Source organism: Neomonachus schauinslandi, chromosome X, assembly GCF_002201575.2.
Source record: "Neomonachus schauinslandi chromosome X, ASM220157v2, whole genome shotgun sequence".
Classification (NCBI taxonomy): domain Eukaryota; kingdom Metazoa; phylum Chordata; class Mammalia; order Carnivora; family Phocidae; genus Neomonachus; species Neomonachus schauinslandi.
This window is the reverse complement of record NC_058419.1, coordinates 15510370-15535573: the sequence shown is the minus strand read 5'-3', so window position 1 is coordinate 15535573 and position 25204 is coordinate 15510370. Positions and strand designations below refer to the sequence as shown.

At 42.1% G+C, this 25204-nt stretch overlaps 1 protein-coding gene across 1 annotated transcript in view; it reads left to right on the top strand.

Annotated features, from left to right (window-relative positions):
• Nucleotides 1-18210: 18210 nt before the first annotated feature.
• Nucleotides 18211-25204, top strand: part of ADGRG4 (adhesion G protein-coupled receptor G4) — an 87023-nt gene continuing 80029 nt past the window's right edge. Inside the window, 1 exon segment of the mRNA XM_021685017.1 lies at nucleotides 18211-18910. Within this exon segment, the coding sequence (XP_021540692.1) occupies nucleotides 18211-18910 (700 nt within the window).

The following is a 25204-nucleotide window of genomic DNA, read 5'->3' as shown; positions in this document are numbered from 1 at the left end:
TTGACGGCATGAGACATGATCATGCTGACACTTCCTTGGCCCCTGATTTTTGCTCATAGTTCTGAACACTCTGCCCCATCCCCATTTTCTCAATAAAGTGAAATGAGCCTTAGTTAAGTGTGCAAGTACCAGTTTAATATATCCAATTTAATTAAAGTGATAATCAACTAGCAACTGCAGATAATCCTTAGTGAACCCCGGGAAAGAGCCCTCAAATTAATGGGTTATTGCCGGTATGTAATAACCGGAGAACTTGGCTCAGGCTGATTTCATGCTCGGGAGAGCAGCCCCATGACGTACCGTAAGCCACAGAAAGAGGATCTGCCCTGGTCAATAAACCCCATAAAGCTAAGAGCAGAGAGGCTGGGTTGATCCAGGAAAAAAAAACAACAAACAAACCAGTGACTGAGGCATAACCAGCAGATGAGGAGCCTTCCTGCGTTTTGCTCGTTCCATTTCACATCAGGTGTAGGGATTTGGGGACCAGATCTGGTCATTCGTAGAGCAAATTCTTCTGGACTCCATAGGGACACGGGGAGGGAAGTTAAAGCAATCCAGCTCTCAGGTAAGTGTCTTTCTTCCTCTCTTCCACGCTCCTTTCTTTCTGCCCTACATCCCTCTTTCCTTCCTTCTCTCCCTCCTTTCTTCTTGCCTTTACATGTTTTTAAATGACGAAAGAAACACATATTCCTCACAAAAGAACCAAACTGCATATGATTGTATGAGGCATAAAACAAAAGTCCTTACTCTCTACCCTTTCTTTCTCTTTCTCTTCTTTTCCTCCTTCTCTTCTTTCTTCCATTTTGTAAAAAGTATAAAAGTAATGCATGCTCAGTACAAAATACTCAAACAGTACAGAACGGTATTAGCTATAGAGGAAACCTATTTAGTACGTGTTCTTCCGTCCTGTCTTGTCCTCTTCCTCTCTCCCCTCCCTCCCTTCCTGTCTCCTTTCCTTCAATTTTAAAAATTGCATAGGTAACGGATGATAATCACAAAAAGAACCAAGCAGTACAGAATTGTCTACTATACAAAGGAGAGTCCTCAGTGCCCGTCCCCCCACCTTCTCATACCTGATGGACATATAGACTTACCTGATTCCTTTTAATGGCTGCATAGTATTCTGTAGTGTGTCCCATGAGTTATTTATTGGGTGCCAGGTAAGTTTCTGAAATATACGTTGGAATTGTTATCGAAGTTTAGAGGAAATGCAAGAAAGATATAAATTGGATTGTTTGCTACTGAAAATTCCATTTTATAGATAGCAATCATATCCATTTCTATAGCACTTTAGACTTTGAAAATTGCCTTTGAAATATCACCTCCTTTGATCCTCTTCCATAGCAGCTCTGGGAAATAGGCAGATTATTATCTCCATTTTTACAGATAAGGAAACTGAGGCCCAGGGAAATGAAAGAACAGAAATACAGTCTCACAGCTGGTTATGGATTCTCAGTCTGGTCCTCCTACAACACTGTAAATTTAAGCTGAATTTCATCTTGCAACTCAGAAAAGATTTAGACATCCCCTACTTCTAAGCTTGTAGTTTAGAAAATCCGTCCAAGTCATACAAATTCCATTATTATTCTAATGAGAATGGCAGTAGACTGCTTGGTAAATATGAAGAGCCATATTAATGGCTGGCGCTGGTAGCGAGCCCAAGATTCATTTGGTTTCCTAATTGGCTCCTGTTACTTTAAATGTAAAGCGAGTCTATTCACTCCAAATCCCACTTAGAAGTGGTAAGAAATACAATATGTTGCATTATCCTATAGGAAAAGAAATGTTTAAATCAGTAGTAAATCATTCAGAAGTGCATTTTATTTAAAATCAGAAAAGGCCCATCAGCACCCTACTGCCAAGTTTCTGTAATACGGTTCTGTAAGATTCATAGTTTTAACACCGTTTTGGCTGGAGAAAAAGGGATCTCCAGTGTATTTCCCAAATAAGCAGCTTTAATTACACTTTAAAAAAATTACTTATTTATATTTTTAGAGAGAGAGAGTGAGTGGAGGGAGGAGCAGACTCCCTCGAGACGTGGGGCTCCATCTCACAACCCTGAGATCATGACCTGAGCGGAAACCAAGAGTCAGATGCTTAAGCGACTGAGCCACCCAGGAGCCCCTAATTACACTTTTTATTTTATTTTGTTTTATTTATCTATTTATTTATATATTTTTAAAGATTTTATTTATTTGAGAGAGAGAGAGAACGAGGGGGGTGAGGGGCAGAGGGAGAAGCAGGCTTCCCACTGAGCAGGGAGCCCTACACGGAGCTGGATCCCAGGACCCTGGGATCACGACCTGAGCCGAAGACAGATGCTTCACTGACTGAGCCAACCCAGGCGCCCCTATTTATTTGTTTTTAAAGATTTTATTAATTTATTTGAGAGAGAGAGAGCACAAGCAGGGAGGAGGGGCAGAGGGAGAGGGGGAAGCAGGCTCCCCGCCGAGCAGGGAGCCCAACTCGGGGCTCGATCCCCGGACCCTGAGATCATGACCGGAGCCAAAGGCAGATGCTTTAACCACTGAGCCACCCAGGCGCGCCCCTAATTACACTTTTTAAAGGAGAAATCTGGGTAAATGTAAGGAGATGATCAGGTTTCTCTAAGCAGATCTGCTTTAAAAATAGAAATGATTTGATGAGTTACTTTTGCCAATAAAGTCTTCTTGCATGGTGCTGTCTTCAAAATGTTTAGGATCATTACATTTGCAGGTTGTTGGGTTGAAGTTGTGTGCATTAAGTTTGAATGCATCCCATTTTGTAATTATGCATTCAATGTCTGTCTTCCCCTCTGGGCTAACTTGTCTTCCCAGCACTGTACTCCCCGTGTGTGTGTGTGTGTGTGTGTGTGTGTGTAACACAGGGTAGGGCACATGTAGGCACTCGGTGAAGTTTGTTGGAAGGATGGACACATAAATCAATCAATGAGGTTTCAGCAAGGCTGCGTAACTCAGGCAAGCATCAATATTGCAGCTGGTGGACATGGCTTTAAGCAATAGGAAAAAGTGTGGTCATACATACTTAGTAATTGTTTGTTCTAAATCTCAGCTGGTATATTTCTGACTTTTTGAACACAGGTTTACACAATGGAAGAACACATCATGTGTCAGAGGCTTTATGGATTGATTCTCATGTTGAGTTTTATCTTTCTCTCAGGTAAGAGAATGGATTCTTGTGATTTCTTTCAATGTCCCATACACAGTAGGTTACAGAAATAAACCATCTGAAAAGTTGTGGGGCTGCCTCTCAATGGCTTCCTTGTGATCAATATGGCTGTAGGGCAGGTTGAAACTTCAGGAAACGAATCCATCCATTCGCTTAGGATTGTGTAAGACTGATAGAAAACTGGCCTCAAGGGGATAGCTGTTTGGACTACTGTCTTTGACATTTTCTTTTTCTTTCTTTCTTTCTTTCTTTCTTTCTTTCTTTCTTTCTTTCTTTCTTTCTTTCTTCCTTCCTTCCTTCCTTCCTTCCTTTCCTTTCTTTCTTTCTAACCAAGTAGGCTCCACACCCAATGTGGGGCTTGAACTCACAACCCTGAGATCAAGAGTTGCATGCTCTACTGACTGAGCCAGCCAGGCTCTGTCCTTGACATTTTTTTTTTTTTAAGATTTTATTTATTTGTCAGAGACACAGAGAGAGAGCACAAGCAGGGGGAGCGGCAGGCAGAGGGAGAGGGAGAAGCAGGCTCCCCGCTGAGCAGGAAGCCCAACGCGGGACTCGATCCCAGGACCCTGGGATCATGACCTGAGCCGAAGGCAGATGCTTAACCGACTGAGCCACCCAGGTGCCCCTGTCCTTGACATTTCTTAATGCAACTCTGAAATGCCATTTGATAGCTAATGCATACCCAACAGAAACTGAGTTTTCTTTGGGGCTGTTTTTGCTCATGCAAATTATTTATTTATTTATTTAGTTAGTTAGTTATGATTTTATTTATTTATTTGAGAGAGAGAGAGAGTGTAAGCATGAGTGGGGGAAGGGGCAGAGGGAGAGGGATGAGCAGACTCCCTGCTGAACGAGGAGCCTGACTTAGCCCCAGGACCCTGGGATCATGACCTGAGCTGAAGGCAGACACTTAACCGACTGAGCCACCCAGGCACCTCAAGCTTTAGACTCTTGATTTCAGCTCAGGTCATGATCTCAGGGCCATGAGATCGAGCCCTGCGTCGGGCTCCGCACTCAGCGGGGAATCTGCTTGTCCCTCTCCCTCTGCCCCTCCCCCGTTTTCAAGTGTGTGCGCGCTCTCTTTCTCTACTCTCTCTCCAAAATAAATAAATAGGGTGCCTGGGTGGCTCAGTCATTAAGCATCTGCCTTCGGCTCAGGTCATGGTCCCAGGGTCCTGGGATCGAGCCCTGCACCGGGCTCCCTGCTCTGCGGGAAGCCTGCTTCTCCCTCTCCCCACTCCCCCTGCTTGTGTTCCTGCTCTCGCTGTCTCTGTCAAATAAATAAATAAATCTTAAAAAAAAAAGAGGGGTGCCTGGGTGGCTCAGTCATTAAGCATCTGCCTTCGGCTCAGGTCATGGTCCCAGGGTCCTGGGATCGAGCCCTGCACCGGGCTCCCTGCTCAGTGGGAAGCCTGCTTCTCCCTCTCCCACTCCCCCTGCTTGTGTTCCCTCTCTTGCTGTCTCTCTCTCCTCTCTCTCTGTCAAATAAATAAATAAAATCTTTAAAAAAAAAAATCTTAAAAAAATAATGCTCCCTAGAACAAGATGACATCATCTTTCTTTTTTTAAAGATATATATCTTATTTTTAAAAAAGATTTATTTATTTTGAGAGTGAGATGGGGGAGGGGCAGAGGGAGAAGGAGAGTCTCAGGCAGACTCTGCTCTGAGCAGGGAGCTGGCAGCAGGGCTCGATCCCACAACCCTGAGATCAGGACCTGAGCCAAAACCAAGAGTCAGATGCTCAACCTACTGTGCCATCCACATGCCTCTCAGACATATATTTTAAATGCAACAATTTTTTAAATTGTTTTGTGTGATCACTATTCTTTTCTTTTCTTGTATTTTACTTTATTTTCTTATGAGATCATCTTTCTGTCCTTTATAGGTATTTGGCAACAATCATAGAATAGAGATGGGGAAACCAAGGTACGCCAAAAGCTGGTCACTGATTGACAGGGACAAACAGGGGTGGCCCAGATCTTGCCTAGGCTCTGTGACAGGAATGGAGATAGATTCTGTCTTTGTGTCTATTCTGCAGTGAATAGATGATTAAGACAGTTCAACTGAAGTAGCTGATAATTTGGAGACTTAAGGAAAAGGTTGCCCTGGAAAACTGCAATCTCGTCCATATTAAGTAAATTCAGTTGGTAACATTGTTCATTTAGCACATCAGTCTTCAGCTAAAAGGTCATACATGCCAGTGAGTGACAATCCCTGAGGAATAGACCTGGGGTTTAATTTGAATAGTTCTCAGATTGAGAGCTAATCCTCTGGAAAAATTCCAAATCATCATCACCATCAAAAACAAACACTGACTGCCTTCTTGCTGTGTGCAGGGCCTGATGGGAAACCATGTTTCTCATAATAAAGCTTGAAAGGGGACCTATGGGGCACCGTGGCAACTCTTCACCTGGCCTTGACTACATGCTAAGATGTTGATTTATCTTTCCCCCATCTGTTTCCTCAAAGGCAAGAAACTGTTTTCTCCATTTCTTTATCCAAAACGTCTAGCACAGGCTTAACATGCAGGTTAGGCATTCAGTACATATTTGCTGATTTAATAGGTTTGTTTTATTTAATAAATTGATGCAGTTCGAAATTACACAACTTTGAACACCTGTATGGTGGTGGTGTCTGTGACAGACTCTAAGTGGGTTTTATTTATTTATTTTTTTTGAGGGGTCGTGGGGCATGAAATAGAGGGATCTAGGAACAGAGGGATCTAGAAGTCTTTAGTCATGAAAGAAAAAGTAAAAGAGTGTGTTGTACTGGAAAATTAGAATGAGTTTGAGAGGAATGTCATTGGTCAATGGAAATTATGATAGATGTGCAGATCTGAACCCTGAAGAGGTCACTTTAAAGCATTCACAAGGTTTTGCAGACTAAGTCTCAAAACCATGGGTCAAGACAATGACTTTTCGGGCGCCTGGGTGGCTCAGTTGGTTAAGCGACTGCCTTCGGCTCAGGTCATGATCCTGGAGTCCCTGGATCGAGTCCCGCATCGGGCTCCCTGCTTGGCAGGGAGTCTGCTTCTCCCTCTCCCGCTCCCCCCCTCTTGTGCTCTCTCTCTCTCTCAAATAAATAAAAATAAATAAAATCTTTAAAAAAAAAAAGACAATGATTTTTCTAGGTTATCAAACAGTTAATTCTGATTATTCTTCAATTGGTGAGAAACTCATCATTTTTTTCCCCCGGGGGTTGGGTGGGTCGGGGAAGGTTCTGTCCTTGAAACAATGGTGTAACTAAGGTTCAGTCTCCTTCAGGCTCCAGATAAGTCACCAGCTTCCCAACTGTGAGGGTCATTGTGGGATAGAGGGCCAGGGTCAACACTAGATCAGGCAGAGGGTGACTCAGATGCCCTAACTGGTTGGAGCCAGAGTGTGGAGCAAAACCATGTTCTTGGAAGAATACCAAGGGTCAAGAAGAAGAAACCAACTTTGTCATAAGGTCTAAAGGTTGAGAGCAGAGCCAGAAAGAAGGGATGAAGGATAGGTCAGGAACTGAATAGTTGCAGAATGGAGCAGGAGATAAGAAATGAAGCTGAAATGGCCTCCTCACTGGTCTCCCTGCCTCCACTCTTCCTCCGTTGTAGCTCATTCTCAACATGGCGGCAAGAGCAATCCTTTCCTGTGTCAAGTCAGATCATGTCACTCTTCTACTCAAAACCTGCCAATATGTTTCCATGATAATTAGAATGCAGTCCAAACTCTTTAATAAGACTGAAAAAGCACTGCATGATCTGGTTTCCCACTGCTTCTTGGGCATACCAAGCACAGATAGTAGAAAGTTGTTTTTAGTCTCCTAGAAATAAGTGAAAAGGACTCTTCCCTCAAAGAGCTTCCTTAACTATCTTATCTAATATAGATATTCCCATTCCCCTCATCCCTGTCCCTCCCATTAGCTAATTCATCAGCTTATTAATGTCCTTCAGAGGGCTTTTCACAGTTTGTAATTATTCTTTTTATTAATTTTATTTTATTATGTTATGTTAGTCACCATACATTACACCATTAGTTTTTTTTTTTTTTTAAGATTTTATTTATTTATTTGACAGAGAGAGACAAAGCGAGAGAAGGAACATAAGCAGGGGGAGTGGGAGAGGGAGAAGCAGGCTTCCCGCTGAGCAGGGAGCCCAATGCGGGGCTCGAACCCAGGACCCTGAGATCATGACCTGAGCTGAAGGCAGATGCTTAACGACTGAGCCACCCAGGCGCCCCTACATCATTAGTTTTTCATGTAGTGTTCCACAATTCATTGTTTGCGTATAATACCCAATGCTCCATGCAATACGTGCCCTCCTTAATACCCACCACCAGGCTAACCAATCCCCCACTCCCCTGCCCTCTAAAATCCTTAGTTTGTTTCTCAGAGTCCATAGACTCTCATGGTTCGTCTCCCCCTCCCATTTCCCCCCCTTCATTTTTCCCTTTCTACTATCTTTTTTTTTTTTTTTTTTTAACATATAATGTATTATTTGTTTCAGAGGTACAGGTCGGTGATTCATCAGTCTTACACAATTCACAGTACTCACCATAGCACACACCCTCCCCAGTGTCCATCACCCAGCCCCCCCCTTCCCTCCCACCCCCCACCACTCCAGCAACACTCAGTTTGTTTCCTGAGATTAAGAGTCTCTTATGGTTTGTCTCCCTCTCTGGTTTCATCTTGTTTCATTTTTTCCTCCCTTCCCCTATGATCCTCTGTCTTGTTTCTCAAATTCCTCATATCAGTGAGATCATATGATACTTGTCTTTCTCTGATTGACTTACTTCGCTTAGCATAATACCCTCCAGTTCCATCTACGTCGTTGCAAATGGCAAGATTTTTTTTTGATGGCTGCATAATATTCTATTGTATGTATATATACCACATCTTCTTTATCCATTCATCTGTTGATGGACATCTTGGCTCTTTCCATAGTTTGGCTATTGTGGACATTGCTGCTATAAACATTGGGGTGCATGTACCCCTTCGGATCACTACATTTGTATCTTTGAGGTAAATACTCAGTAGTGCAATTGCTGGGTCGTAGGGTAGCTCTATTTTCAACTTTTTGAGGAACCTCCATACTGTTTTCCAGAGTGGCTGCACCAGCTTGCATTCCCACCAACAGTGTAGGAGGGTTCCCCTTTCTCCACATCCTCGCCAACATTTTTCGTTTCCTGACTTGTTAATTTTAGCCATTCTGACTGGTGTGAGGTGGTATCTCATTGAGGTACTTGATTTGTATTTCCCTGATGCCGAGTGATGTTGAACACTTTTTCATGTGTCTGTTGGCCATTTGGATGTCTTCTTTGCAGAAATGTCCGTTCATGTCTTCTGCCCATTTCTTGATTGGATTATTTGTTCTTTGGGTGTTGAGTTTGATAAGTTCTTTAGAGATTTTGGATACTAGCCCCTTATCTGATAAGACATTTGCAAATATCTTTTCCCATTCTGTCAGTTGTCTTTAGGTTTTGTTGACTTACGTACTGACTTTTAAAATGAATGTATTTACTACTTTTGGGGTCTGATAGGAAGAAGGAACTTTCCGCGGAACTGTTCCTCGAAGTTCTCGGGCAGGACACAAGAACTTCTCATTCTATGCCAAATGCTTCACCCAATTGCCTGATATCTTTGCACGAGGAACAGTCCTCTATCTGCCATCCATTAGAGTCCAACTCGGTGCCCTAATAGTGGGCAAACCATTTATTCAGAAAATAGCTATAAAGGCCCCACTATGTGCCAACCGTTATGCTGGGCACGGGAAACTGGCAGTAGGGGGCCAAGACTCTGGTTCAGGCACTGTCTTGAAATATCAGAGAATACAAAAGTTGAAGCATTCTGGGAAAAGCCAGTACTGTTTAATGCTCCATGAATTCAGTTCTGCTTAAAAATTGTGTAAACATGGCATCACCAGGCAAAGCAGCTTGGGAACTTCGCAAAAGGCAAATTAAAATTACATATTGAGTAACCACTGTGGCAAGAGTTTTATTTTCCTTTTCCCCAGGCTCTGCCAGAGATAGACCCGGAGCACAATGTTTTGCTATATCGCTCTGCGAGAGAGTTAAAAAATGGGAGCTGGCAGGCATAGACATCATAAGAAAAGAAATCTGCAGACCAGTATCCCTTATGAATATAGATGCACAATTCTTTTTTTAAAAGATTTTTAAAAAATTTTTAAGTAATCTCTAAATTCAACGTGGGAGTTGAACCCACAACCCCGAGATCTAGAGTCACACGCTCCGCCGACTGAGCCAGCCAGGTGCCCCCCCAAATCCCTTTTTTTTTAAAAGTAAGCTAGATGCTCAGTGTGGGGCTTGAACTCACGACCCTGAGATCTAGAGTTGCATGCTCTACCAACTGAGCCAGCCAGGCTCCCCGAGATGCAAAAATTCTTTTTTTCAGCTATTTTTTAATTTAAATTCAATTAGCCAACATATAGTACATTATTAGTTTCCGATGTAGAGTTCAGTAATTCATCAGTTGCATATAACACCCAGTTAGATGCAAAAATTCTTTTTTAAAAAAGATTTTATTTATTTATTTGACAGAGAGAGAGTACAAGCGGGGGAAGCAGGAGAAGGAGAAGCAGGCTCCCCACTGAGCAGGGAGCCTGATGCGGGGCTCGATCCCAGGACTCCAGGATCATGACCTGAGCCAAAGGCAGAGGCTTAACCACTGAGCCATCCAGGCACCCCTAGATGCAAAAATTCTTAACATAGTATAGCAGACTAAATCCAGCAATATATTTAGAGGATTATATACCCTGACAAAGTGGAATTTATCCCACGGATGAATGCAAAGGTGGTTCAACATATAAAAATCGATCAATTAATGTACTACATAGCATTTACAGACTGAAGGGGGGAAAACCACATGATCATCTCAATTGATGCAGGAAAAGAGTATGACAAAATCCAACACCCTTTCATGATAAAAACACTTGACACACTAGAAATGGAAGGGAACTTCCTCAATCTGATAAGAGCATCTATGAAAAACCCACAGTAAACATCATACTTATTGGTGAAAAACTGAAAGCTTTCCCTTAAGATCAGGCACAAGACCAGAATGCCCATGTTCATCACTTGTATTCAGCATTACACTGGAAGTTCTAGCCAGAGCACTTGGGCAAGAAAAAGATATATAAGTCATCCAAACTGGAAAGAAAATGGTAGATGGTATGATCTTACATATAGAACATCCTAAAGAATCCACAAAAAAAGATATCTAAGTTAATAAATACATTTGGCAAAGCTGCAAGATACAAGATCAACACAAAAATTAGTGGTATTTCTATGCACTGGCAATGAACAATCTGAAATAAAGTTAAGAAAACAATTTTATTTACCATAGCATCTAAAGGAATAAAGTACCTAGGAATAAATTTAACCAAGTAGTTGAAAGACTTCTACACTCAAATTACAAACATTGTTGAAAGAAATTTAAAAAGACCTAAGTAAATGGAAAAGATCCCATGTTCATGGATTTAATAAAAGAGAACAAGATTTAATATTAAAATGTCAATATTCCCCCAAAGAGATTTACAGATTCAGTGCAAGCCATATCAAATTCCAATGGCTTTTTTTTTTTCAGACATGGAAAAGCTGATTGTGCAATTCATATGGAATTGCAACGGACCCTGAATAGCCAAAACAATCTTGAAAAAGAACAAATTTGGAGAAATCATACATCTAGATTTCAATACTTACTACAAAGCTATGGTAATCAAAACTGTGTTATTGGCATAGGGATAGATATAGATTAATGGAACAGAATTGAGAGTCCAGGAAGAAACCCATGCATATACATATGGTCAATTAATTTTCCACAAGGGTGCCAAGAACATTCAATGGGGAAAAATAGTCTCTTCAATAAATGGTGCTGGCCCAACTGGACGTGTAAATACATATCCATGTACACATGTAAATATGCATATACACGTAAACACATAAAAAGAATGAACTTGGACTCCCTCTTCATACCATATACAAAAATTAAGTCAAAATGGATGAAATTCCTAAACATCAGAACTACAACTGTAGAAATCAGAAGAAAGCACAGACGTGTACTCTGATTTGGACTTGGATGACCTTTGGGCTTGGATTTGGCAATAGAGTCTCAGAACTGACACCAAAAGAATGAGGAGCAAAAGAAAAACATAGATCAATTGGATTTCATCAAAATTAAGGATGTGTGCATCACAGGACACCATCAAGACAGTGAAACGACAGCCTAGAAAATGGGAGAAAGTATTTTCAGGTCACATATCTCATAAGGTCCTAGTATGTAGAATATATAAAGAGTGCTTATAACTCAACAACAAAAACACGAACAGCACAATTTAAAAATGGGTAAAGGACTTGAATAGACATTTCTCCAAAGAAGATATGCAGATGGCCAACATGCACATGAACAGATGTTTAATGTCATTAGTCATTAGGGAAATGCAAATCAAAACCATGATGAGATACCACTCTGCACCCTCTACAGTGGTTATAATAATAATTAAAAAATGGAGAACAACAAGGGTTGGTGAAGAGGTAGAGAAATTAGAACCCTTATGAACTGCTGGTGGGACTGTTGAATGGCTGCTGTGGAAAACAGTGGTTATGAGTAAGTTAAACATAAAAGTACTAAATGACCCATCCTAGATATATACCCCAAAGAAGTGAAAGCATGTTCAAACTAAACAGATGGCATGAATGTCCACAGCAGCACTGTTCATAATAGCTAAAAGGTAGAAAAAACCCCAAATGTCCATTAACAGATGAATCAGTAAACAGAATGTAGTATATCCTTACAATGGAATATCGTTCAGCCATTAAAAATAATGATGTTCTGGGGTGTCTGGCTGGCTCAGTTGGTAGAGCGTGCAACTCTTGATCTCAGGGTTGAGCCCCACGTTGTGTACAGGGATGACTTAAAAAGATCTTAAAAAAAATAATGATGGGGCGCCTGGGTGGCTCAGTCGTTAAGCATCTGCCTTCGGCTCAGGTCATGATCTCAGGGTCCTGGGATCGAGCCCCGCCTCGGGCTCCCTGCTCGGCGGGGAGCCTGCTTCTCCCTCTCCCACTCCCCCTGCTTGTGTTCCCTCTCTCGCTGTGTCTTTCTCTGTCAAATAAATAAATAAAATCTTAAAAAAAAATAATGATGTACTGATGCGTGCTGAAACATGGATGAATTTGGAAACATTATGCGAAGCGAAAGAAACTAGAAACAGTCACTTGTATGTTTCTATTTATATGAAATGTCTAGGATAGTCAAATCCATACAGACAGAAAGTAGATTAGTGGTTGACAGTGGGAGGGAGCAGGGAAAGGGCCATGACTGCTTAATGGATATGGGGTTTCCTTTTGGGATGATGAAAATGTTCTGGAACTAGATAATGTGATGGTCATACACCATCATGAATGTACTAAAGGCCACTGAATTGTACACCTTAAAATGAGTAAAATGGTGAATTTTGTGTTATGTGAACTTTGTCAGTACAAATAAAAACGGTGCCTGCACTCCAAGGGCTGTAACATAGCCATTTTTTTTTTAAAAGATTTTACTTATTTATTTTTTTATTTTATTTTATTTTATTTTTTTAAAAGATTTTATTTATTTATTTGAGAGAGAGAATGAGAGAGAGCATGAGAGGGGTTAGGGTCAGAGGGAGAAGCAGACTCCCTGCCGAGCAGGGAGCCCGATGCGGGACTAGATCCTGGGACTCCGGGATCATGACCTGAGCCGAAGGCAGTCGCTTAACCAACTGAGCCACCCAGGCACCCCTTTACTTATTTATTTGACAGAGATAGACACAGCGAGAGAGAGAACACAAGCAAGGGGAGTGGGAGAGGGAGAAGCAGGCTTCCTGCGGAGCAGGGAGCCCAATGCAGGGCTCGATGCGGGGCTCGATGCGGCGATGTGGGGCTTGATGTGGGGCTTGATGTGGGGCTTGATCCCAGGACCCTGGTATTGTGACCTGAGCCGAAGGCAGACGCTTAACGACTGAGCCACCCAGGCGCCCCTGTAACATAGCCACTTGAATGAGGCTTGTGATAAGGTTTTCTTAGCATGGAAAACACTTATGTTATCATGTTAAGTGAGAAAAGCAGGGTACCAAACTTTCCATACAATATGATCTCAGCCAATTGGAAACAAATGAAGTCTGTGCCCGGAAGAAAAGAAAGGCCAAAGGAAATTTACCAAAATGTGGTCTCTGGGTGGTAGGACTCTGGCTGACTTTGTTCTCATCTTTTCACTTTTCTAATGCTTTCCATTTTTTTCTTTTAAAAAAGCATGTACAGTATCACTTTTATAATGGAAGCAACACCTTTTTTTTTTTAAGTGCGGACAACAATAAATGTAATTTAAAATAAAGGGAAACAGAGTAGAGGCAAGGAGACACAGAGGAGCCAAATCAAGAGAGAACACGCTTCAGGGGAGCAATCATGCAATTTGGACTTGAAAATTGCCAGGGAACAGATGGCAGAGTCCAAGCAGACATCTGCAATGGAGAGTTAAATCATATGCAAAGACACAAGTGGCCTTTGAAGCAGGTCCCGGAGAGGCCCAGCAGAGAACGCTGCTTGCCTGGCCAAACAGAAGGGCAGAGCCTTTGCCCTGCCTCGTCGCAGCCTGGCTCCCTATGATCCCTTGCTGGGGGCCCGGGGGAGGGGCAGGATGGGGGGAGCTAAGGCAGGGCTCCGTGCAGATGCGCTTGGCTGTGTAAGGGGACAAAAGAGGTTGTGGGAGAAGAAAGAGACTTCTAATCATGACAGTGACAAACATGGCGGCTGACATTTACTTGGGGCTTCATAGTTTATAAACGTTTCACATACATAACGTAAATGGCAGTTATAATCCTGAGCATTTTTCATGATGGCCCCGCCAGGAGGCTAACTGGCATTCCTATCTTAACCATGGAGGAAGGAGACCCAGAGAAGTGACGTGGGTTTAGTGCACACTCATACGGTGCTCACTAAGTGCCGCTGTCCTAAAAGCTTTCTCGTGCATTAATTGTCCGTGTTGATGCAGCTAGGAAGGGGCAGAACTGGGGCTCAGATGTGGGGTTTTTGGATTCTACTACACTACACTTCTGCTCATATCTAAGTAGAACTTAGCTCTGCCCACAGAATCTCAAGTATGGCCCAAGTGGTTCTCTATCCATCCATCCATTCATCCATCCATCTTTATTTTTCTGATTTTAAATTTAACACGATTGTATAAAAAGTACAAGTATTACTGAAATAAATAACATAGAAAGCAAAAGTCCCCCTAAATCTCGCACCTAAAGATACTCATTCTTTTTTTTTTCAAGATTTTATTTATTTATTTGTCAGAGAGAGAGCACAAGCAGGGGGAGGGGCAGGCCGAGGGAGAAGCAGGCTCCCTGCTGAGCAAGGAGTCTAACGCAGGACTCGATCCCAGGACTCGATCATTGACCTGAGCCGAAGGCAGACACTTAACTGACTGAGCCACCCAGGCATCCCTAAAGATACTCATTCTTAACTGCTTGATGTGTGTTCTTCCAGATTTTTTCTATGCTATGCTAATGCACATATTTTTCTCTTATTTAAAAAAGTAGGATAATACTATATCTACACTTGGGGCGCCTGGGTGGCTCAGTCGTTAAGCGTCTGCCTTCGGCTCAGGTCATGATCCAGTCCTGGGATCGAGTCCTGCGTTAGACTCCTTGCTCAGCAGGGAGCCTGTTTCTCCCTCTCCCACTCCCCCTGCTTGTGTTCCCTCTCTTGCTGTGTCTCTCTCTGTCAAGTAAATAAATAAAATCTTAAAAAAAAATACTATATCTACACTTATGTAACTCCCATTTCATGGAGTACAAAGTCTTGGCAATCTCTCCATGACTGTATAGATCTACCTTATTTGTTTTAATTGTCCATGGTATAGAGGTAACAATTGCTTAGCTAGTCACTTATGGATACACATACAGATCTTACCTTTTCTCAATTACAAACAATACTGCAATAAATATCCTTGTACTTGCATCTTTGTATATATGTACATTTGTGTAGAATAAATTGATAGAAGTGGAATTGCTGGGTCAAAAGCATATACACAGTCATACACAATGCAAATGTTCATAGATACTGACAGATTGCCCTTCAGAAAAAAAGGCTACTGGGGCCCCTGGCAGGCTCAGTTAGTGGAGCACGCGATTCTTGATCTCAGGGTTGTAAGTTCGAGTCCTGCGTGAGGTGTAGAGATTACTGAAAAGTAAATAAATTGGGGCGCCTGGCTGGCTCAGTCGTTGAGCATCTGCCTTCGGCTCAGGTCATGATCCCAGGGTCCTGGGATCGAGCCCCGCATCGGGCTCCCTGCTCCGCGGGAAGCCTGCTTCTCCCTCTCCCTCTGCCTCTCCCCCTGCTTGTGTTCCCTCTCTCGCTATGTCTCTCTCTGTCAAATAAATAAATAAAAAAATTTTAAAAATGTTTAAAAAAATAAAAAATAAGAAGTAAATAAGTAAACTTAAAAAAAAAAGACTGTACTAATTGGCGCTCCCACAAACGGTGTATTAAAATGACTTGTTTCCTCATAAACTCGTCAATGCTGGGTATTCTCAGTCTAAAATGCTATCATTTCAAAACGTAAAAATAGTATCTCATTGTAACTTGTGTTTTAAAAATAGGAAGAGGCCATCTTTTTGTATTTCTGATTTAGTAAGTTGCTTGTTTGTGTCCTTTGGCAACTGGCTCTATATTAGTGTATTGCACAGAGGAGAAGCCCTGTAGACAATCCGGGATTATGGTACGTTCTCTTTTAAGGGACAAATAAGCCCTGGAGATTTATGCTCACCATAAAACCCGTTCTTAAACGTTGTATTTGACGTCATACTGGAGGGCTGAGCAGATACGCAGTTGGCCAACCATAATTGATATTGCGTTTCTTAGTGATTATCACCTTGTGGGGTTACCTTTTGATTTATTAGCCACATGAAAGATGATAAGATAATATAATCACATAAGCCAGGGACAGAAATAAACATTTGCTCATCCACCATGGACAGTTCAGAAATAGCTCCCCGGCAGGTGGATGGCAGGGGCTCTGTCACATGGCGGGGAGGGTTGCGTGCACACGCATGCGTATGTGTGTGGGCAGGCATGTACTTGTTTGCCTTTGAAAGATATTCAGTGCAGGAATGGAGGGAGACAAATTGTAGGGCTAGAGAATATCTAGAAGCTCGCATCTGGGGTCATCTCTCAGAAGCAGGGAAGTGGTCACTCCCGGTTAGCCTCTGTAGTGTGCTGTCTGGGGGTCAGTTTTAGAGCGCTAGTCCCAACATCACACCCCTAATTTAGAGAGAGGCTGGAATTCCGTTCTGCCATAAAGCTCTTTTTGGTTTGTCTTGGGCTGTGCTGGGCCTGGAATTAGGTTGATGTTGGGCAGTTCTCAGATAATCGCCTGGGGGCCTGGGGTGTGAGGTTTGTCATGGTGATAGTATCATGATTCACAAATAGCTTCCTATGAATGAAACAAAAGGCATACTCAATTAAAATTTTCATAGATATTGCCAAATTGCCCACCAAATGACTTTACCGATGGACATGTTTTTTGTTTTTTTTTAAGACTTCATTTATTTAGGGGCGCCTGGGTGGCTCAGTCGTTAAGCGTCTGCCTTCGGCTCAGGTCATGATCTCAGGGTCCTGGGATCGAGCCCCGCATCAGGCTCCCTGCTCTCCGGGAAGCCTGCTTCTCCCTCTCCCACTCCCCCTGCTTGTGTTCCTGCTCTCGCTCTCTCTCTCTGTCAAATAAATAAATAAATAAAATCTTTATTAAAGAAAGACTTCATTTATTTATCTGAGAGAGAGAGCGCAAGCATGAGCATGGTGAGGGGCAGAGGGGGAAGCCGACTCCCCACTGAGCAGGGAGCCCCATGCGGGTCTAGATCCTGGGACTCCGGGATCATGACCTGAGCCTGAGGCAGATGCTTAACCAACTCAGCCACCCAGGCACGGCGGGAGGGACATGTTCTTCAGTAATGTTGGAGAGCGCTTTGCATGCATCATCTCACTTAATTTTCAAACAGTTTTGTATGGTCAGTAGATAGGGCTAGTATCTGGCATGGATTATAATGTAAATGGTGGCTCCCTGAGTTGTGTGTGCATACTGTGGCCCTGAATCCCCATTTTACTGAAGCAAACGTTGAGGCATCGGGAGGTTAAGGTACGTGCTCAAAGTTACACAGCTGATGCACGTCAGAACTGAGATTCCAACTCAGGCTCTTTCACTCCAGAGCCAGTTGTAACTGGGTCCATGGCCACCTGAAACCTTTTTTTTTTTTTTTAAAGATTTATTTGTTTATTTCAGAGAAAGAGAGAGAGAGCAAGGGGAGGGGCAAAGGGACAGGGAGACCAGCAGATGCCCTGCTGAGTGGGGAGCCTGACGTGGGGCTCAATCCCAGGACCCTGAGATCATGACCTGAGCCAAAATCAAGAGTCAGACGCTCAACCATGCAGGCGCCCACCACCTGGAACCTCTTAAAGATTTGCAGCCTCCTTGGTGAGGAGATGGAAGGAAGGAATCAGGGTACACTCAGGGCGGTGCCATTTCTCCCAGCTTCAGTATTGTCCAACAGGTCATCCTCCAGGCCCCCATTGGTGCCTTCAGTGAGAAGCAGTCTCCAGAGACCGAATAAATCAGGTAATTTGGCTCAGGAAAAGGCATTGGAGAAATAAATTGCTGTTGCGCCATGAATATAATAAGGCAGTTAGGTAGATGGAAATAGCTATCTTTTGATTACACAAGTGAAGATTATGTGCAGCAGGTTTTTAAGTCCAAGCTACCTTTTCCTTGGCCTCCTCCCTGCCAACTAGCTACATATTTCTAACTGCCTCCCCAAACTGTCCAGCTGGTGTGTGCTCTGGGAACACTAATCTGACTTTTCATATTAGCCCAGGCAAAATATAATTAGGAAGAAACTCTTCTGCCAGAAAATGTCACTTGCCAATGTCAAATAGAGATGATTTCTGCATATCCACTATTTGGGGCTTTTTTTTTTTTTGCACCAGGATTGACTCATAATAGCATTGTGTAGTCTGGGATTGACTATGTGGCTAAAGAAGATGATAACATTGAATTTTTGTTACCGAAATTTCCTTTGCTTTCTCTTTCCCCTTCCCCAAATTTGGGCAGAGGCACTTTCACTAAAAGGAAAAAGACTGGATTTTTATGGAAGAGTTAACACGCACGTGAGCCTGACCAACACGGTTCCTGAACTCAGTCGATTCACGGCATGCATTGACCTGGTGTTTGCGGATGACAAATTAAGTGATTGGATGGCCTTCTCCTATATTACTAATAACACCTTCCTGGGCAGAGAAGACACAGACCGTGGACTTGGAGGAGACCATCAGCAGCTAATACTATACAACTTGGGCAAGACCTTTTATATCCATTACCACCTGACTCCCTTTCAGTGGCACACAATCTGCTTGATATGAGATGGTGTGAAGGGTAGATTCGAGGTCTTCCTGAATACAGAAAGGATACTGGTAATGATGGATCAACCGCAAAACCTGACACCTAATGGGACTCTGATTCTAGGACATTTTCTCACGAACTGGGACACCCAGGTAGGAAGCACGCTGCCTGGTTTTACTGGCAGCTTGTACTACTTTCAACTCTGGGACCACATCCTGGAAAATGAGGAGTTTCTGAAGTGTGTGGGTGGAAACGTTGTTAGCTGGGAAGAAGATGCTTGGCTCATCAACAGGATCATCCCAACTGTTGACATGAGACTGCGCTGCTGTGAGTAACTTCTGAGCTGTCCTCCTTGGTTGCGCTGATGTGGTCTTCTGCTCGCTGCTCTGGATAACCCACTCTGGGCCAAGGCTCTGCCCTTCTCAGAGGGGCCCAGGGTTACCAGTTTTGTCATCTGCTTTTTAACGTACAGCAAAGACTATTTTCTTTCTTTCTTTCTTTTTTTTTTTTGTCTTTTGTTTTGATATCACTTAAAACTTGCAGAAAATTACAACAGGGCAAGGAACTTCTACATGTTTTTTACCCAGATTCACTGACTATTATATTTTCCCCGGGTTTTATTATTATTCCTTTCTCTTCCTCTTTCCTCCTCCCTACACACACACACACACACACACACACACACACACACAGTTTCTTAACCATTTAAGAGTAAGTTGTGGACATAATGCCTCATTACCCCTAAATATCTCAGTGTGTATCTCATTAAAATAAGGACATTCTCTTACTGCTGTACATTGTTATAGTACGAGTATCTAATTCATCGTCAATATTCAAATTTAACCAGTTGTCCTACTAATTTCTTTTATAGCTATTTTTTCTAGATTTCTCCACTGTTACTATTTTTCCCTCTGTAATTAATAACTAATTTCTGGGGAGGGGCACCTGGGTGGCTCAGCTGGTTAAGCGTCTGACTCTTGGTTTCGGCTCAGGTCATGAGCTCATGGGTTGTGGGATTGGGCTGCACTCTCAGTGGGGAGTCTGCTTGAGGATTCTCTCCCTCTGCCCCTCCCCCCACTCTCTCTCCCTCTCTCTCTCAAATAAAGTAATAAATATTTTTTAAAAAACTAACTTCTGGGGAGATATTTGGAGGCTATGTAAATATCCTGTTGTTATCAAACTTTTTAAAAAAATATTTTATTTATTTATTTGAAAGAGAGAGAGAGAGCCCGAGCAGGGGGAGCAGCAAGCAGAGGGAGAAGCAGGCTCCCCGCTGAGCAAGGAGCCCGATGCGGGACTCGATCCCAGGAATCTGGGATCATGATCTGAGAGGAAGGCAGATGCCCAACCAACTGAGCCACCCAGGCATCCCTGTTACCAAACTTTCACCCAGTAGTTTTACATCTATCGATGGTACTTGCCTCAATGGCTTATACAATAGTCACAAAATGTTGATTTTTAAAATTCCATCATTTTTCAACATTTTTTAGTTAGTGTTCTATTGCAGTGAAGAGTGTTTTCTTCTTCCACATTTACTTAGATATTCCTTCAGTTGTTTATGTGTTTATACCAGCATGAACTCATGGATTCTTATCTTATTCAATGGGTTACAATCTGTTGCTATCATTTATTTTGATGTTCAAGTTGGCCCAATTTGGGCCAGTGGGAGGCCTTCCATCTGGCTCTTGTGTCCTTTTGACACGTTCCCATCATTTTTTGAGTACTTCCTTACTTTTAGCACAAGATGTTATAGGCTCATCTTGTACTTCCTCTGCTCAGCGCAAGAATCAGCCATTTTACCAAAGAGTCCTGGTTCCTTTTAGCAAGTAATGGGATTTATAAACCAATTCATTTTTCTTTCATGAGCAATGATGATGTTAGGGACTGTTTGGGATGGAGTTCTTGTAAGAAAACTGGCTCTTCGGAATGACACATGTATTTTTCTCCTTCTTTCCCATTTCGATGAGAAAATATAGGATTGGTTTTCTCTGTACAACCCTGTTCTCCCCTCAGATCCAATCTTTTCCACCCTCAGCAGCAGCCGTCCTGAGCGTGGGTAAAGTCAGTGATAACAGCATTAAGATGGGATTTTTTCCCCATTTCCTGAAATGTTTACTCATTCTTAGGTTTTATTTACGATTCTTAGGGATTTTGGGGGGTATTGAGGGAATGGGGGCTAGATCCACGCCTAATAGGTTCTCACAGACTACAGAGATATATTTTCACCAGCAGTCCGAGTGCTGTTTGAATTAATGGCAGGGGGTTTCTGTGTTTCTTTGAGATCAGACTAATGCAAAGGAACAGGAAAACTATTCCTTTGAGCGACTACCTGGAGGCATTTGGTTTTTCTCTTTTCTGAAGCCTTGAAAATAGAATAGTGCTAGCTGGCTCTGATTACAAAACAGAGCTAGGGACTAGTAGGTTAAGCCTGAACAGCTCACCCAAAGCAGTTTAAAGTCACTTTATCTTTGATCTAAGGAACCGGAAGTATGGCTCTATTAAATCCATATGCTTAGCAGCGGGCTTTGAAAACCTAATCCGGCCAGTGAATTGCCGTGGCCTTTCCTACCACTTTGCTGGCAAATCGCTACATCTAACTGATGTTGTTAAAGTATGAGACAACCCTCATTTACTTTGCTCTTTTGTACCCTCTTTAATGTACAATCTATCCTCTTGGTCTGCCTGAGTTCCAGTAGGCATAATACACAAATAATCCAGCACAACAAAAAGGAAAAGAAAGCACAACCTAAAATGACAACCAGGGGCGCCGGGGTGGCTCAGTCGTTAAGCGTCTGCCTTCGGCTCAGGTCATGGTCCCAGGGCCCTGGGATCGAGCCCCGCATCAGGCTCCCTGCTCCGCGGGAAGCCTGCTTCTCCTTCTCCCACTCCCCCTGCTTGTGTTCCCTCTCTCGCTGTGTCTCTCTCTGTCAAATAAATAAATAAAATCTTTAAAACAAAAATAAAATGACAACCAGAAAAAGGAGTAGAAAACATTATTTTTACTATTCAGGTGTCTTCAGATGTTCTTTCTAAACCTTAGACCAGGGGTTTCTAACCTGATGTCCAGAATAGCCTTGATGGGTAGGCGGAGCCCTTGAAATCACATGCAACATACTAAAAGTGCAAGATGGATTCTTTTCTCTGAGGACAGAGTCTATAGTTTCCAACCTATTCAAAAATAATACGATAATTGCTGCTTTTTACGAAGTTCTTGCCGCATGCCAGGCATTTTATAGATGAGGGAAGAGAGACTCAAAGAGGTTAAGTAAAATTGCTTAATGTCACCTATTAAATAAGCAGTGGAGCTGGGATTTGAGCAAAGATTTGTCCAGTTGCAAAGCTTATGTTCTTTTCACCCCCACACCATGCAGGTCTACCTCTAGGGAGTCTATGGAGATTATGACCACTGTTTTAGAAGCTTCCTTTGAAGGGATTTGCTGGTGCTAATAACCCACGTGGGGAAATCAGGGCACCAGCTACAGTCACTGCTCACCACTGAAGGGGCTGTAACACCATAGAATTTCTTCTATGTCCGTCCTGGCCTTGTGGCATCTGGGGGAAAGGGGGCAATTACATGAATAAATAGGAGTGATTACAACATGTCCAGCTTCAGCTTTTGCCTAATAAATTGGTATTTATGGTCCATAGAAGGATTATGACCTTTAAGAAATAAATTTTATTTTATTTTATTTATTTATTTATTTTTAAAGATTTTATTTATTTATTTGAGAGCGAGAATGAGAGAGAGAGAGAGAGCATGAGAGGGGGAGGGTCAGAGGGAGAAGCAGACTCCCTGCCGAGCAGGGAGCCCGATGCGGGACTCGATCCCGGGACTCCAGGATCATGACCTGAGCCGAAGGCAGTCGCTTAACCAACTGAGCCACCCAGGCACCCAAGAAATAAATTTTAATGAGCACATTGCTAGGTTACAAATCTCAATAAATCTATTTACCCGTAAATTATATATGTATATATTTATATATTCATGAGAATAAGGCTTTGGGGGAACATTTGCTGAAAACCATGAACCCTACCTGGATTTAATGAACAAGTATTCACTAGAGTTGGAGATGTCTCAGGAATATTTAAACAACACAGTGATAAATAATAACAACAGCAAAGTTGTCAGTCATTTGTAATTTAGTTTTGGAGTTGTTTTTAAGCATCTTTTCTTTATTTTTACAAATTACAAATGCAGGGGGCGTCTGGTTGGCTCAGTCCGTGGCGCATGGGACTCTTGATCTCAGGGTTGTGAGTTCAGTCCTCACGTTGGGCATGGAGCCTACTAAAAAGAAAAAAAATAAAATCTTTAAAAAATATATTTATTTACTTGAGAGAGAGAGGGAGAGGGAGGAAGAGAGAGCGAGCGCTCATGAGTGGGTGAAGGGGCAGAGGGAACAAGAGAAGGACAAGCAGACCCCCCCACTGTGTGGGGAGCCCGATGAGGGGTCTCGATCCCAGGACCCCGAGATCATGACCTGAGCTGAAGTCAGATGCTTAACAGCCTGAGCCACCCAGGTGCCCCCAAAAAACAAAATCTTAAAAAAAATCACAAGTGCAATACATTATGGTTGTTTATTATATGGAGTTTATTATAAAATAGACTCCAACAATACAAAGTGCATGAAGTATGAAGTAAAACCTATCCTACATCTTTTCCACAGAGGTGTCCATTCTTTTAGATTTTTTTAATGGCTTTATAATAAATGTTCATGTGTGTGTATAGTCTTAAAAAACCAAAAATAATATATGCATACATACATAATGTTTTACAGTTTGATGTATTTTAACTTAATATTATCATGGACACATCAGTACATTTAGAGCAACCTCATGCATGGTTAGGGCTACATATATCCATTGTATAGATGTGCTATGATTTCTTTAACTCACCACTGATGGGCATTTAAGTTGCTTCCCAATTTTTTACAGTTATACATAACGCTGTAACAAATTTCCTTGTGCATACATCTTGGTATATGTGGGTTTGCAATTTAATAGGACACATTAGTAAGAGTAGAATTTCAAGGGAAGAGAATATAAGCTTTTACAATTTAAATTGATTTACCATTTTTACTAGTTATTTTATTACTTTATTCATTAAAATGGATTTACTTTTTAAAGTAGAAGTAATAGATATGCTGGTAAAAATTCTAACAATGCACGAAGATAGAAATTAAAAGTAAAAGTCTCCTTTCTCGTCAATCTCTTGCCCTTAGCTCCTCTCCCTAAAAGTGACGATTGTTAATAATTTCTTATGTATTGTTTCAGAAACAATTGAAAACTTGGGTTTACATGAATATGTCTTTGTTTTTCTTTTTCAAAGTTGGGATCATCATTATGCACATAGTCGTCATATATCCATTTAATAATATATTTTGGAGGCATTCCCATATCAGAAAATATAGAATATAGAGCTGCCTGATTATTTGGGGGGGGGGGATGCTGATTAGTATGACAGAGTAGGGATCTCCTATAATTTATTCAGTGAACTCCCTTTGAAGTACTTTTAAGTTGTTTCCAGGTTTTAGCTGTGACAAAAGTCTATGGTATTTTGAAAAGGAATGGACGGTGGAAGGGATTTCTTGAAGTGACCATTAGGGACGGATCACAAGTTAAAATTCCTCTCTAGGTATGTTGAGCATAGTTGCCTAATCTTAGCTCAGACACATGATCCAACAAAGGATTTGTTCGGACTTGTGGATGTATGAAGACGAAGAATCTTCCTAAAGACACTCAGATGAAATGACTCCTAGATACGCATTTGAGAAATCCCCTTTGGAAAGAACGAAATAACACCAACTGAGTCCATCCTGGGAGATCTGCACTGTATCGAAACCCAGGGTCCCTGTATCTGTGGAGCTATTGATTTGCTAAGATGTATTAATTGATCTCATGCTCCAGCTGCTTTGAATTACTTTATGAACTAACCATTCTTCGAATATGCAGAGATTCATTATATAGTTTGTGCACTTTCTAAGGCCTTTGTTTGGCCCACTATGAAGCCCTCGAAGCAATTATCAGCTCTGATAGGAAAGGTTCCATAGTGATGGGCTCTATTAGCTAAAAGGCAATTTGGTTTGGCCCTTGTATATCAATTTTCTGTGCTACCCTCCTTTTTTATCACGAAAGATAAGCAGGAACTGTTTGTAGTTTGCTCGAACCTCCTTATTTGTATTCCCCTGCACAGGGTGACGTTCTCCTATAGATTCAGAGATGGAAGCTCTAGCCAGTCTCTCTCCCTATCTCAGAATTCATTTTTTATGTCCTTGCCTGGAAACTGAATACAGACACCATTTTGAAAAAAAAAAAAAAAAAAATATATATATATACATATATATATATTTTTTCTCATCATCTTAAAGATACTCATTTCAGGGGCGCCTGGGTGGCTCAGTTGGTTAAGCGACTGCCTTTGGCTCAGGTCATGATCCTGGAGTCCCGGGATCGAGTCCCGCATCGGGCTCCCTGCTCAGCAGGGAGTCTGCCTCTCTCTCTGACCCTCCCCCCTCTCATGCTCTCTATCTCATTCTTTCTCTCAAATAAATAAATAAAATCTTTAAAAAAAAAAAAAGATACTCATTTCATATTTTTTCTACCCCACAGGCAGATCTGTCTATG